Source organism: Odocoileus virginianus, chromosome 21 (assembly GCF_023699985.2).
Source record: "Odocoileus virginianus isolate 20LAN1187 ecotype Illinois chromosome 21, Ovbor_1.2, whole genome shotgun sequence".
Classification (NCBI taxonomy): domain Eukaryota; kingdom Metazoa; phylum Chordata; class Mammalia; order Artiodactyla; family Cervidae; genus Odocoileus; species Odocoileus virginianus.
In genome coordinates, this window is record NC_069694.1 from 7,750,789 (window position 1) to 7,766,226 (window position 15,438).

General features: G+C 40.6%; 1 protein-coding gene and 1 pseudogene across 7 annotated transcripts in view; one reads left to right on the forward strand and one right to left on the reverse strand.

The window, feature by feature from the left end:
* The window catches only part of WDR19 (WD repeat domain 19), an 87,245-nt gene extending 83,500 nt beyond the window's left edge, over positions 1–3,745 (reverse strand). For 5 of the 7 annotated variants that reach the window (XM_070452012.1, XM_070452011.1, XM_070452010.1 and 2 more), the window contains exons 1-3: positions 3,643–3,745; positions 400–491; positions 37–102 (exon numbers count right to left, since the gene is read on the reverse strand). In XM_070452012.1, coding sequence (XP_070308113.1) covers positions 37–102; positions 400–491; positions 3,643–3,648 — 164 coding nt within the window. In that variant the 5' untranslated portion in view covers positions 3,649–3,745. Of the gene's footprint in view, positions 1–36; positions 103–399; positions 492–3,068; positions 3,168–3,642 lie in introns of those variants that run through there. The other 2 variants (XM_070452015.1, XM_070452013.1) reach the window with 2 other exon arrangements.
* A 4,236-nt stretch (positions 3,746–7,981) lies between these two features.
* Positions 7,982–9,067, forward strand: LOC110152827 (UPF0488 protein C8orf33 homolog pseudogene; annotated as a pseudogene).
* Positions 9,068–15,438: the final 6,371 nt, after the last annotated feature.

A 15,438-nucleotide genomic window follows, 5' to 3' on the forward strand; every position in this document is an offset into this window, starting at 1 on the left:
AGTTTGAAAAAATTTTTTATCTACCTCTGCACTTACCCAGATAAGTTGATTTCACTTCTTTTTTGACCATGGCGATCAAAGATTTTCACAATATGATCAGCTCTAAAAGCAATTAGAACAAAAAGACAGGATTTAAAATTTACTTCTTATGTATCTAAAGAGTTTTCTTATACATTCAAGTGATTTCTATATTTTCTCATGATAGTTTCATAATCTGTACGTAAAAAGTTATCACTAGGGAAAAGGTTCTATGAATTGTGATATTAATGGAAATTAATATATTACTCTTCTCACCATGCAACCATCATTCAAGAATTTCTACTGCACAGATGGCGTGGTTTGGTGAGCATACAACCATATGGAGTCAGGGTGATTTACTAACCATCACTATTATCTTACCCTGTTACCGCAAGATAGTTTCCTGATGTTTTCTGCCAGGCAAACTGTATTGGTGTGCCAAGCCAATTCTTTTCTAGTAGTGAGAAAACACGCTAAAAAAGCACAACACAATTTTTATATTTTAAAACATACAATTAACAGTTGGTCAGAAAAGATGTCAAAACATAATAACGAAAACAGTAGGATTCAGGATGGTGAAGGCTTATGCTAGAGCTTACCCAAAAGAAGTCAACAATGTAACAAATAAAATGACCAATTAACCAATCAACCAACCAAATAACCATAATCTGGCTGGTCAAGTACAGACCTCAACATACACAGGAGCATTTACTATAAAACTTTTTTGCTTTTGAATGTTTCTAAATGTTAATTTTATAAAAATTTATGATTTAGTGTTTTATAAATATTAAAAACTTTAAAAATTTAAACTTGAATTTGTGAAAGTCACTCAGTTGTGTCCGACTCTTTGCAACTCCACGGACTACAGTCCATGGGGATTCTCCAGGCCAGAATACTGGAGTGGGTAGTCTATCCCTTCTCCAGCGGATCTTCCCCACCCAGGGATCGAACCCAGATCTCCCGCATTGCAGGTGGAATCTTTACAAACTGAGCTATCAGGGGATTTAGCTAATTATTAATAGCATGGATTTGGGGAGATTAAATTTAATAAAGTTTCTATTAAAAAACCTTAATCATGACAGAAATACAAAATATCTATACCTCCTTCAAAATTATTTTTTCTCCTTTCTCCATTAGATACACTTTATCATTAAGTGTTTAATTTGGCTATTGGGTGGATACTTTTTCAATTGAAAAATCATTCTTTTCACTTAGACAAAAAGAACTGTGTACACAATATGGAGGGCTTCCCAGGTGGCTCAGTTGGTAAAGAATCTGCCTGCAATGCAGGAAACCCAGGTTCGATCCCTGGATCGGGAAGATTCCCTGGAGGAAATGGCAGCCCTCTCAGGTCTTCTTGCCCGAGAAACCCATGGACAGAGGAGCCTGGAGAGGGCTACAGTCCTTGAAGTTCCAAAGGGTCAAATACCACTGAGCACATCTGATATAGAAGCCACAAACCACATGTGTACTTGGAATTTTATTGAGGACTTGAAATACGGGTAGTCCAAATTTAGATGTGCTATAAACCACACATGACTATATGATTTCAAAGACAATACAGGAAAGAAGGCAAACTACCTTTACTGATAATTTTTCATACTGATTACATGTTGAAATGAAAATATTTTGGGTATATTGGGTAAAACAAAATATATTATGAAAGGTAACCTTACCTGTTTCTTTAAAAACATTTAATGTGGCTACTAAATTTTTTTAAGTACATTGGTTCACATTATATTTATATTAAACACTGTTGATACAAAATATCTAGGACCATAAGAGTTTGAATAAATTTACATTTTAACATTAGGTTAAATTAAACAATGATGCCTGTATCTAGGCAAGTGAAGTTTAGACACAACTGCAGGTGGTGTGTCTCAATGGTAACACAAAACTCTTCCAGTGGTCTAAATTTTACACCAATCACAGGCAATTACTATGTTAAAAAGATGATCAAATCCACCTCTATTGAAAACAGAGGTGCCTATAATCACAGGTGCATCCAAGTTGTGTGGAGCAAGAAGACAACCTTAAAAAAAAAAGTATAAAAGCATTTTACTTTTGCAATTTTATGACCACATTGCCCTGGAACCCCTACATGCAAGTGAGGGCTCCCTAAATTTGAATGTCACTAGCTTCTTGGCAGACCTCCTCTGGTTGTGATTTTACATACTATTTTTCTTCAAAGGAGGTAAACAGGTGCTCCATACACATGCAACACCCTGTAAAAAGGTGGTAGCTTCACAACCAGAAAACGAACCTTTAGATTTTGATTTTTTTTTCTTTCAATATTTTTTAATACAATTGTTTTTTGGCCACCCCACATGGCTTGTGGGATCCTAGTTCCCTAACCAGGTAACTAACCTGAACCCTTGACAGTGAAAGAAAGGAATTCAAACCACTAGACCACCAGGGAACTCTAGATTTTGCTTTTCACTTATTAGCTGTAGGGCTTAAAGCAGGTCTATTAAATGTCCTCAAGCACAGAATTCTCAACTGTAAACCAGGAATAACAATATCTCCTTACTCCGGTAGTTTAGTCCTTAAGTCGTGTAGGACTCTTGCGACCCCATGGACAGAGCAGCCTGGTAGGCTACAGTCCATGGGATTCTCCAGGCAAGAATACTGGAGTGGGTTGCCATTTCCTTCTCCAGGGGATCTTCCCAACCCAGGAATCGAATGCAGGTCTCCTGCACTGTAGGTAGATTCTTTACCAACTGAGCTACAAGTACTTCGTAAATGGTGAAGAGCTTTAGAAATGTGAGTTAAGATTACAGGTCAACTCCCAATTTCCACCATAGCCACGAAAATGTACAAAACAATGAAAAAAATTAAGCTTTCCATTTCTATGCCAGATCAGGGCCTGTGTGTGTGTGTGGGGGGGGGGTGATGGGTTGGGGAGTAGGGGTCACTGGAAGTGCGGCGGGGGTATTGTTTGGTAAGGCGAAGGGTGAATGAGCTGTAGCCAGTGACCCAGGAATGGGGTTCATGAGAAGCCCAATTCTAAAAACGGTGCACGCAGAGGATGACGCTCTAGAGATCGAGACCTGTGCATGCAGATTTCCCCGCGAATAATATACACCGTCACCAGGTGATCTGTAAATTGCGCCAGTCACAGCCAATACAATTTGCGGTTCTTTCGGAGCTTTTCACTCATTTTAAGGAGCTGAACAGCTGCGAGGCTTGCCAGGTGTTTAGCTGCAAGAAATGAGGCAGCTCCTGACACTCGAACGAGCCAACTTCACAAGGACCCTCCAAACGGTTTTTTTTTTTTTTCCAAACTCGTTCTGCCCGCCGTGTGAATTCGGGCGAGTTCGGAGCCTCTTCAGATCCAGTCTGCTCATTTCAGGCAGTGGAGGGGTGGCCAAAACGCACCAACTCCGTCCGCGGGCCCAGAAATGAAAGGCCTCCCTACCCGCCGACTCCTCTTCAATTTTCCTTCCTTTCCCCTTGTTTCTTCAACTTCGCCTCTGCTCTCCCTGGTCACCCCGCTCCCTTCCCCATTTCTCGGGAGAAGGAAGGGAGGTCACAAGCCTCTATCCTCAAAGCGACTCTCGGAGAGTTTAAGGGAATGGCCAGTGGTCGCCTCTTTCCGCTCCCCCGGGTCTGTAAGTTATTTACCTTCATCTCAAAGATCCAGCAGCCGCGCGACCTAACAAGTGCGCAAGCGCACCCAGTCTGCTTCAAGAAGGCTGCCGCGTTCCCGTCACCCAGGAGACCGTGCGAGCAATAGCCAATCAGCGAGCGCCAGCTGAAGGGCGGTGCCTCCAAACAACCTCGGAGGGAGGGGCGGGAGGCGGGGACTCGCGTCACGTGACGCCAGCGAAGCCAGGCCCTGAGTGGTTGAACGTCGTGAGGCCTTGCTGAGCCTCGGCTTTCTGGCTGGGCCCTGATTGGATGACACCGGAGGCTTCTGTGCGACAGAGAAGCCGCCGGCGTAAATTTAGGCCCTGACTACAAAGAAAGCAGTGGTGGCGACTAGGGACGCTGAGAACTTCAAGGAGCTCAGTGTTGTTGAAGAAGAGGCCGGAGTTGGTTCGTGGGGCAGTACTCTTACGCAGTTCACGCAAAGAGCTCATACGGCAGCTGTTCAAAGGATATTCAATTTGAAGACTGATTTTGGCTGGGAATATGTGACTTCAGATATTTGGCTGCAAGGCCCACACATTTAAACGGAGATGTCTTTAGTAGGTGATTGGGTGAAGGAGAAAAAGGTTAGAGAAGTAGAAATTCGGAAATTGTTTTTGTATGGATAATAATTAAAACAGTGAATGGAACTTCTTAGATTTAGGGAATGTTAAGAGGGACAAACTTTTAATTTTAGGGGCTGAGAATTAAACTGACAGAAGACCAATTAACAGGAGAAAAGCTTACGAATTTATATGTATTATGTTTACCTGATATGGGAGAATTAAATTAGTTAAAAAGAGAAAAGAAACAAAACATGAAATCTCACATCAATGTATTAGGGTGCAGTTATTTAGGTCAAATAATAAAGCACATTTTTTAGGGTGGTTAGCATTGTTAGGTAGCAAGTTAGGCATGCACAACAAGGAGTGACCTAGCCAGAAAGGATGCAAGCTGATCTCTAAAAACCCCTCCCAGACACACTCAGGAGAATTCACAGATGCTGCAGAAATAACCACAGAGACTTTTCTAACTCCTGCACATGTGCCCTAGGCACACAATGGGTACAACCTAATCACAGGGGCTTCCTCAAGTAACCTTAGGTAACTAGGAGCCAATTAAGGGCTCATAAATATTCTACACACATGCATATATATCTGATTATAACACTGAATTATGGGAAGACGTGCACAACAGAGCCTGCTGTTACATAACTTGGAGATGCCAATTGGCCTTGAGTGTATGCCTGTTTGCATTCCCTTTCGTGACTGGTGGTGGGTACAAGCCCTACTTTGTACAGGGCACAACCAAAAGGAAGAGACAGGAAGTATAAAAAGGGGGAGGCCAAGAGGGATCATTATGACCATGGCCTCCTCCCATGTCTTGGGAGTGTCTGTCGAATAAAAAGATCTGCCTGCTTGTAATGTAACTTGTCTGTTGTTTTAAACAAGGAAAAGAAATAAACTGACCTGATAATACTAATAGAGCATACAATCCTAATAAGATGGATTTTAATTTTCCCCTACTAAGTAAATCAATTTTTTCAGCTCCTTTCTACAACTTTTGAGGTTGAATCACTTAGATCATTGGTTCTATAGCTTTACTGTGGATTTGCAAGGTTTAGCGGGTGTTTAAATCACCTTGGGAGACTGCTGAAGCATAGATTGCTTGACCCCACCACCAGTCTCTGATTAGTTGTCCTTGGGTGGATTTGGAGGATTCCCAGGTCTAGCACGTTCCCAGGTGATGCTGATGATGCCCCTCTGGATTACACAGAGACCACTGTTCTCTAAATTTGTTTCCTAAATCCCCTATATTCTTTTTCATGGTGTTACAAAGCAACAAGCTTTTCCAAATATACGCCTTCTGAAAAGTCAATTGTCAATTTATTTTTAAGTTGCAAGGAACATTTGGTATTATTATTTTACATAAAGCAGGGAGCCTAGTTAATGCCTAGTTTCTTGCTTCTTCTTATTCTGTTTTTCTCCTTAGGGTAACAGAATAGGCAGAATTTCAGTACGTGGATGAAAGAGATATTTAGAGGTAATGAGGTACAGGGGGAGATGTAGACAATGTGAACCCAATAACAACCTCTTAGTAACTTAGATTATGTACTTAACTGTCTCAGCTCTACTTTTAAAAAATGGAGTTATATATTTGACATACAGTCTGGTGTAGATTTTAGGTGTACAACATGTTAATTTGATCCATTTTTTTATATTGTAATATGATTGCCATTGTAGTGACAATTATCAACTTCACTTTTTCTTTTTTGGCCATTCTGTTCAGCTTGTAGGATCTTAGTTCCATGACCAGGGACTGAACCCCAGCCATGGCAGGGAAAGCTCTGAGTCCTAACCATTGGACCATCAGGAACTTCCCCTCAGGTTCACTTATCTATAGTGAAACTTGAAAATTGGTAAAAATATATTTGGTTGTGGTATTCTTCAGGAAGTATTTTTATCCATTGGAAATATGTGTATCCTTACCTGAATATAAAATTATGTAAAATAATATTTGGGAAAAGATGGAGCAGCTCTATACAGTCAGCAAAAATAAGACTGGGAGCTGACTGTGCCTCAAATTATGAACTCCTTATTGCCAAATTCAAACTTAAATTGAAGAAAGTAGGGAAAACCACTAGAGCATTCAGGTATGACCTAAATCAAATCCCTTAAGATTATACAGTAGAAGTGACAAACAGATAAAAGCGATTATATCTGATAGAGTGCCTGAAGAACTATGGATGGAGGTTCATAACACCGTACAGGAGGCAGTGATCAAGACCATCCCCAAAGAAAAAAAATGCAAAAAGGCAAAATGGTTGTCTGAGGAGGCCTTAGAAATAGCTAACAAAAGATGAGAAGCAGAAAGCGAAGGAGAAAAGGAAAGATATCCCCATCTGAATGCAGAGTTCCAAAGAAAAGCCAGGAGAGATAAGAAAGCTTTCCTTAGCGATCAGTGCAAAGAAATAGAGGAAAACAATAGAATGGGGAGAGACTAGAGATCTCTTCAAGAAAATCAGAGATACCAAGGGAACATTTCATGCAAAGATGGACTCAATAAAGGACAGAAATGTTATGGACCTAACAGAAGCAGAAGATATTAAGAAGTGGCAAGACTACACAGAACTATACAAAAAAGATCTTCATGACCCAGGTAGTCATGATGGTGTGATCACTCACCTAGAGCCAGATACCCTGGAATGTGAAGTCAAGTGGGCCTTAGGAAGTATCACTACGAACAAAGCTAGAGAAGGGGATGGAATCCCAGTTGAGCTATTTCAAATCCTGAAAGATGATGTTGTGAAAGTGCTGCACTCAATATGCCAGCAAATTTGGAAAACTCAGCAGTGGCCACAGGACTGGAAAAGGTCAGTTTTCATTCCAATCCCAAAAAGACAATCCCAAAGAATGTTCAGACTACTCCACAGTTGCACTCATCTCACAGGCTAGCAAGGTAATGCTCAAAATTCTCCAAGCCAGGCTTCAACATATACGTGAACTTCAGATGTTCAAGCTGGATTTAGAAAAGGGAAAGGAACCAGAGATCAAATTGCCAACATCTGTTGGATCATAGAAGAAGCAAGAGCGTTCCAGAAAAACATCTTCTGCTTTACTGATTATGCTGAAGCCTTTGACTATGTGGATCACAATAAACTGTGGAAAATTCTTAGAGACAGGAATACCAGACCACCTGACCTGTCTCCTGAGAAATCTATATGCAGGTCAGGAAGCAACAGTTAGAACTGGACATGGAACAACAGACTGGTTCCAAATAGGAAAAGGAGTACATCAAGGCTGTATATTGTCACCCTGCTTATTTAACTTATATACAGAGTACATCATGAGAAACGCTGGGCTGGAGGAAGCACAAGCTGGAATCAAGATTGCCAGGAGAAATATCAGTAACCTCAGATATGTAGATGACACCACCATTATGGCAGAAAGCAAAGAGGAACTAAAGAGCATTTTGATGAAAATGAAAGAGGAGAGTGAAAAAGTTGGCTTAAAACTCAACATTTAGAAAACGAAGATCATGGCATCCAATCCCATCACTTCATGGCAAATAGATGGGGAAACGATGGAAGCAGTGACAGACTTTATTTTCTTGGACTTCAAAATCACTGCAGATGGTGACTGCATCCATGAAATTAAAAGATGCTTGCTCCTTGGAAGAAAAACTATGACCAACCTAGACAGCATATAAAAAAGCAGAGACACTACTTGGCCAACAAAGGTCCATCTAGTCAAAGTTGTGGTTTTTCCAGGAGTCATGTATGGATGTGACAGTTGGACTATAAAGAAAGCTGAGTGATGAAGAATTGATGCTTTTGAACTGTGGTGCTGGAGAAGACTCTTGAGAGCCCCTTGGACTGCAAGGAGGTCAAACCAGTCCATCCTAAAGGAAATCAGTCCTGAATATTCATTGGAAGAACTGACACTGAAGCTGAAACTCCAGTACTTTGGCCATCTGATGTGAAGAACTGACTCATTGGAAAAGACCTTCATGCTGGGAAAGATTGAGGGCAGGAGGAGAAGGGGGCAACAGAGGACGAGATGGTTGGATGGCACCACAGACTGGATGGACATGAGTTTGAGCAAGTTCCGGGAGTTGGTGATAGAGTCCCATCAGTAGGGAAGCCTGGGACCCCAGCCCTCCTCGGTCCCGGCGGCAGCACATGGTGGCTCCAGGACATCCTGCTCAGGAGACAGTGGCAGCCCCAGGCCCAGGGTGCCCTACGTGCCATGACACTGTCTTTAGGACCAAGAAGCAACAGAAGAAAACCCGGGATTAGGCGTCTGTTGCCAATGGAAGCGGGAAGACCTCAGAAAAGCAGGCCCTGGAGGAAACCCCCGCTAAGTGCAGAGGCCCAGGCTGAGCAGCTGGCTTGGGAACTGGCCTGGTGCATGGAAAAGCTGGAGCTGGGACTGAAGATGCAGAGACCCACCCCTAAGCAGAAAGAACCAGCTCTTGGGAAAATCCAAACCCTGTGCAGCCAGAGAAACCCCCTGCCCTGGAAGAGGCAGCTGATGCACTCTTTGGGGACTACAGGGCTCAGATAGAAGTGAGTGGTGCGAGGCCCTGCAGGCTCTCAGGACGGCTGCCCACTCAGCCCAGGTGCAGCCTGTAGGTGAGGTGCCAGAAAGAAGAGCGAAGGGTCTGCAGACCTCGTCCAGGAGGAAGGTCCACGGGCACCTCGGATACTCGTGATGAAGTTTAGGTCTGATTTCTTTTAGCCTCTGCCCCGTTCCAGAGAGGCCGCCTCTGCAGTGGTGCCGGGTTTCTCTGGACTGCAGCCCTTTTCCAGGAATGCTGGGGGCGGATGGGAGACCTGCATGTTTGGTGCTGACAAGCCCAGGGCCCCATTTGCAGGTTCTCAGCTGAGATGTCCCTCCTGCCAGAAGAGGGAGGTTCCTTTAGACGGTTCTACAGTAGACTGAAGTGTTCACAGTGTGTTGTAAAACAGCTGTCCCTAACCTTTTTGACACCAGGAACAGATTTCATGGAAAATAGTTTTTCCACAGAGAGGGTGGGAGGTAAAACTCAGGTCATAATGCAAGCAATGGGGAGTGGATATAAATATAGATGAATCTCCCCTTGTTCACTGTCTTTTTATCTCCTGCTCTGTGGCCTGGTTCCTAACAGGCCATCGACCAGCTGGCCCAGGGGTTGGGGACCCCTGTTACAGAAGACTCTCAACAGTCTCAGGAGCAGTCTAAGTAGGTGTCGTTAAGAAGGGTTAGTGGGGAAGCTGTGTAGTTGTACACTGGTGCTCACTTATGGGAGGATGTCCTCTCAAGGGGTGTGGTGCTCCATACCACTGAGTCCCATTACTGTAATAAAACTGTTTCTTTTAAATGTGGATTAAAAAAAAAAAAAAACAACTAGGGAAGCTTGGCATGCTGCAGTGCATGGGGTTGCGAAGAAGTCAGACATGACTGAGTGACTGAATTGAACTGAGTATTTGGGAAAGGAGAGAAATACAGTGTCTCATTCTAAAATTTAAGAACTAGGGACATGATTAAGCCTGTTCATCTGGGAAAAGATCTGGTGTCCACTTGCTGGGAAAGAGCTACTGAAGAGTTAGCCAATCCACTATACAACCTATAGGAGGGGGTAATTCTAGAGTGCACAGAACTATTTTAAAAAATAAACTATAGAACTTAAAATTTATTGCTTATTTAAGTATAAATAAATAATCTCTTAAATATGCTATCCTGAAGCTAGCAATCTTCAGGAACGTCTAATTTATTTGTTAAAGTATGACATTATGAAAAATATTTGTCAGAATCTGCTATAAAAACTGGCAAAAAATAGCTTGAAGTTTGTCAAAAGGATATTGAGAAAAATAACCTAACTTGTTATAATATCAGAGAAATGTTTTTCCAGAGAAAGAGAAAATGAGAGAGGAGAGTTTCCATGGTGGAGAGAAAGAGGCATAGCATGGGACTGGGGATGGAAAATAATGACATTTAATACTAAGTACAGACAAAGAAACTAGGAAATTTAGGTGGAATTCAGATTTTTAAAATAAATAGATATGACACAGAAAACTTTTACTGTATACAACATTTCCAGTAAATGCCAGTATTGTTTGATCATCTTATATTTTGCCTTCAATTTATTGTTTATACTTCCAAACTTTAAAATGATGCCCATTAGAGCAAATAAATAATTTTCTACCAATATTATGTAGAAAGTCTAATAAGCATGACAGTAACTAGGGAAAGATGGTATATTCCAAAATAATATCTGATCAGGGGATCCTAAATTGAGCACAGTTCCCTTTGGTTTCCTAAGGAATAGTAGTAGCTAAAAATATTAATGTCATTTAAAAATTAATAGCTATTATATATGATTAATTTTAAGCTTAAAATATAATTGAATATTCAACGTTAAGCCAATTATTTTTGTCCAGTTCTGTGCCAAGCATGATTCTAGGTGCAGATACTTGACTGTGAATAAAACAGCCAAGGAAATTAATAAATTAAAATTAGTTCTGGGTCCATGACAAGTTAATGATTCCTATTCTCTGGAGAAAGTTTTTGCATTACTTCCCCTGAGTTCATATTGTAGTTCTTAATCCTTACTGCCATTAGAATTAGCTGGGGCTCACTTACAGTAGCTTAGGCTCAACCCAGATTTATTGAAACAAAATTTCTAGAGATGAAGCCTAATTTTCTTTCTTTCCTTCTCTCTCTCTCTTTTTAAATTCTGTGGTGCACAGAGTTGGGAACCATTGGTCTAGAGTATGCCAAATGTAAAGAAGCAGATGGAAAGCCTGTTTTGTTCCTGAAGATGGGTAGCTACTTCTGCTAAAAAACCTATGCTCACTCTGTTCCTCTGGAAACCAGCTTGATGGTTCCTTAAAAAGTTCAACATAGAATTACCATGACTCAACAATCCCACTCCTAGGTATTATATCTCAAAGAATTAAAAACCGGGATTCAAACAAATTCTTGTACACATATGTTCGTAGCAGCACTATTCACATTAGTCAAAAGGCAGAAACAACTCTAATGTCCATGAATGGATTAGCAAATTTTAGTATACACATAGTGGAATATTATTCCATCAGTATAAAGTAATGAAGTGTTGATACACATCATGCTACAATATAGATGAATCTTGAATATATCTTAAGTGAAAGAAGCCTGACATAAAGAGCCACATGTCATATGATTCTACATGAAATATCCAGAACAGATAAGGTCACAGAGATGGAATGCAGACTGGTGTTTGCCAGGAGCTGGGGAAACAGGGTCGGGTAGGGCACTAACTAACTGGCCATGGGGTTTTCTTCTGGGCTTATGAAAATGTTTTGGAATTAGATAGAATGAAAATGTTTTGGAATTAGATAGAGGTGGTAGTTATACATTATGAATATACTAACTACTACTGAATTGTTCACTTTAAAATGATTACTATTATATGAATTTGGCCTTAATTAAAATAAAAACCTATGAACAAACACTAAATCTTTATAGTTAATGTTATTTTCTTGATTTAACAAAACTAGCTTTTCTGAAATTAAAGCTTGTCATAAAACAATTATTGTATCTACTTAATCACCTGATCAGGCATTTTGTTTCATAAAGAACCTTAGGTAGAAACTGACTTACCTATATTCTGAATACACCTAAGGATATACTGTATTTGGGGATTTGAACTTATTAAAAAAATTGGGTATTTAGGGAGCATGCAGTGATTAAAATGTATCCCCTGTTTCAATAATTACTATTAATGATTTAAAAACTTCTGGATGGACTTGTGCACCAAGGGTAAACGATCGAAGATAATGCTTTCTCTAAAAGGGTAGAAGAGGGAGGGAAGGAAATTAAGGAAAATAAAAAGAGAATAGGAAAAACAAGACTAGTAGGGTTGAGAGATGTGAATATCGTCTTAAGTAGCTGCAGACTTCAAGATTTCTCTTGAAAACATGCCAGACAGGTGAATTTTTCTTCAAAAGTATCAATACATTCTGAGAGTGTTTAAAAATGCCAAGCAATGGGATACATTTGGGACCTAGGGAAATGTTACTGTTTCAGAAACAATCTTCTGAAAGCATGGAATTATAGAGAAGTAATGTAACTGTTACGATAGAACAGTCTGTGATAAACACACAGGATCAGACTTAAGGGCAGGAGAGGTCAGAGGCCCAAGTCCTGCCATTAGATTTCTTCCGGAAGATACTCATGTTCACAGGAGGACCACTAGTACAACAGAGCTAAGGCCCTTCCACTGCTTACATCAGGTCTTTCAAGTCCTAGGGCTGGCCCTGAGTATAAAATACCTTTTTATCTTCCTAGTTCATGTGTAAAAGAATATGCTATTCATTCCAAAGTTTTCAGCATTTCTTTCCATGCCCCATTTACTTTCTCTAACCTCTTCCCCAGAGAAGTCATCACCAAGTGGAAATAATCAGATCTACTTCATAGGGCTATTGTAAAGATTAAATGTATGAACATATATATGACATGCTTAGCATGTATCTGCCACACAATCAAGTTGACTCAACCTTCCTATATTTCAGTAAACAAAAGGCCCAGTCTGAAGAAATTTAGAAAAACATGAGATTTAGCCTAATTACATTTAAATGCTTCAAAACCTAAGAGATGCTCTGCTTGTCTTCAGGCCCAGAAAGAAAAAGTGAAAGTGAAAGTGAAGTCTCTCAGTCGTGTCCGACTCTTTGCGACCCCATGGACTGTAGCCTACCAGGTTCCTCCATCCATGGGATTTTACAGGCAAGAGTACTGGAGCGGGGTGCCATTTCGTTCTCCAGGAGATCTTTCCGACCCAGGGATTGAACCCGGGTCGCCCACATTGTAGGCAGACGTTTTACCATCTGGGCCACCAGCAAAGCCTCAGACCCAGAGACTCAGTTATTCATCCCCTGTCTTCTTTCAATAACTTTCTTGATGTTGGAAGCCCCACCTTGGCTTACCATTTTCTTCGCTATGTAATTTCTCCACATCCTCCCCAACACTTTATGTTTTTAAAATTATAGTCATCATAGTGGATGTGAAGTGGCACGCAATGTGGGAGACCTGGGTTCGATCCCTGGGTTGGGAAGATCCCCTGGAGGAGAGCATGGCAACTCATTCCAGTATTCCTGCCTGGAGAACCCCCATGTGCAGAGGTGACTGGTGGGCTACAGTCCAGGGGGTCGCAGAGTCAGACATGACTGAGCGACTAAGGACAGCACAGAACATGCTTCCCAGGTGGCTTGGAGGTAAAGAATCCACCTGCCCAGCAGATTTGGGTTCATCCTGGGTCAGAAAGATCCCCTGGAGAAGGAAGTGGCAACCCACTACAGTCTTCTTGCTTGGGAAATCCCATGGACAGAGGAAGTTGACAGGCTACAGTCCATGGGGTCACAAAAGAGTTGGACATGACTTGGTGACTAAACAACAACAGTATGTTGTAAAGGAAGGGTCCAATTTCATTCTTTTGCTCTTGGGGATCCCCAAGTGGCTCAGCAGTAAAGAATCTGCCTGCAAAGTAGGAGATGTGGGTTTGAGCCCTGGGTCGGGAAGATTCCCTGGAGGAGGAAATGGCAACCCACTCCAGTATTCTTGCCTGGGAGACCCCATGGACAGAGGAGCCTGGTGAGCTAGTCCATAGGGTGGCAAAGAATCGGGTATGACAGCATGCATGCATGCATCTAGCATCATTTGTTGAAGAGACTGTTTTCTGCATTGAATGGTCTTAGCACTCTTACTGAAAATCAACTGACCATAAGATATTGACTGTAGTTTATTTCTGGACTTCCTGTTTTATGCTTTTGGTCTATATGTTTATCCTTATAACAGTACTACACTGTTTTGATAAATTTTGATATAAGAAAGTCCTTCAACTTTGCTATTCTTTTTCACAATTGTTTTCGCTTTTTTTGGTCCCTTGAAATTTCACAGGAATTTTTAAATTGGCTTTTCCATTTCTGCAAAAAAGGCTGTTAAGATTTTTGACAGGGATTGCATTGGATCTATAGACTAATTTGTGGAGTATTGCCATCTTAAGCCTTCCAATTTATGAACATGTCTTTCCACCTACTTAGGTCTTCATTTCAGCCATGTTTTGTACTTTTCAGTGTGCAAGCCTTACACCTCCTTTGTTAGATTTATTCCCAAGTGGTGTACACTTTTGGCCAGTATATAGAAATCAGCTACCATTTGTGTGTTGACCTTGTAACATTAATGATAGCTCTAATAGTTATGCGTTTATGTGTTTTCTTTAGGATTTTTAATATATAGGATCAGAACAGCTGCAAATGGAATTTTACTTCTTCCTAATTGCGGTTCCTTTTCTTTCTTTCTTGCCTAATTGCTTTGGCTAGAACTTCTTCTACAATGTTGACTAGGAAGGGTGGGAGTGGACATTTTCCTGATGTTGGAGGAAAACCTTTTAATCTTTTATCACTTATTGTGTGGTTAACTGTGGGTTTTTCACGAATGTTTTTTAACAGGTTGAGGAAATTTCATTCTCTTCCAAGTTTGCTGAGTGCTTTTATCATTAAAGGGTATTGACTTCTGTCAAATGCTTTTTCTTATCAACTGAGATGCTAATCTTTTTTTTAATAATGAAAAGCTTTATTTTCATGTCACTGTTGTAGTTTCTTCTAGCTGAGTTCTCTTCATTCTATTATGTGGTAAATTACACTGATGGATTGATTTTTGTATTTGAACCACCCCTGTATTTTTGCAATAAATTCTTAGTTTGTCATGGTATAAAATCTGCTTTAAAAAAAAAAAAAAAATCTGCTTTTGCCTGGCTTAGGTATCAAGGTAATGCTGGTCTTATAAACTTGTGAAGTCTACCAAATTCTGGTTCTGAAGTTTCTTTGTTGAGAGGTTTTGATGATTGAGTCAATTCTTAACTTGTTAGATCTGTTTAGACTTATTTCTTCTTAAATCAGTTTTAGTGATTTGTGTATTTCCAGAAATTCATCTCTTTCATGTATGTTATCTATTTTGTTGGCCATAAAACATTAAAAAAAATTACTTATTATTTGGCTGTGCCGAGTCTTAGTTGTGAAATGTGAGATCTTTGATCTTCATTGCAGCATTCAGGATCTTGAGTTGTAGTAGGTGGGATCCAGGACCCCAACCAGGGACTGCAGCTGGGCCCCCTGTACTGGGGATGTGGAATCCTAGCTATTGCACTAACAGAGAAGTCCCATAAAGCGTGTTTTTGATTTGTTTATGATTGAGCCATCCAAAATACCATGAAATTTATCTAATATTCATAAAACTTGGAAGTATGCTTACTTAATTTACTTTTCTAAAG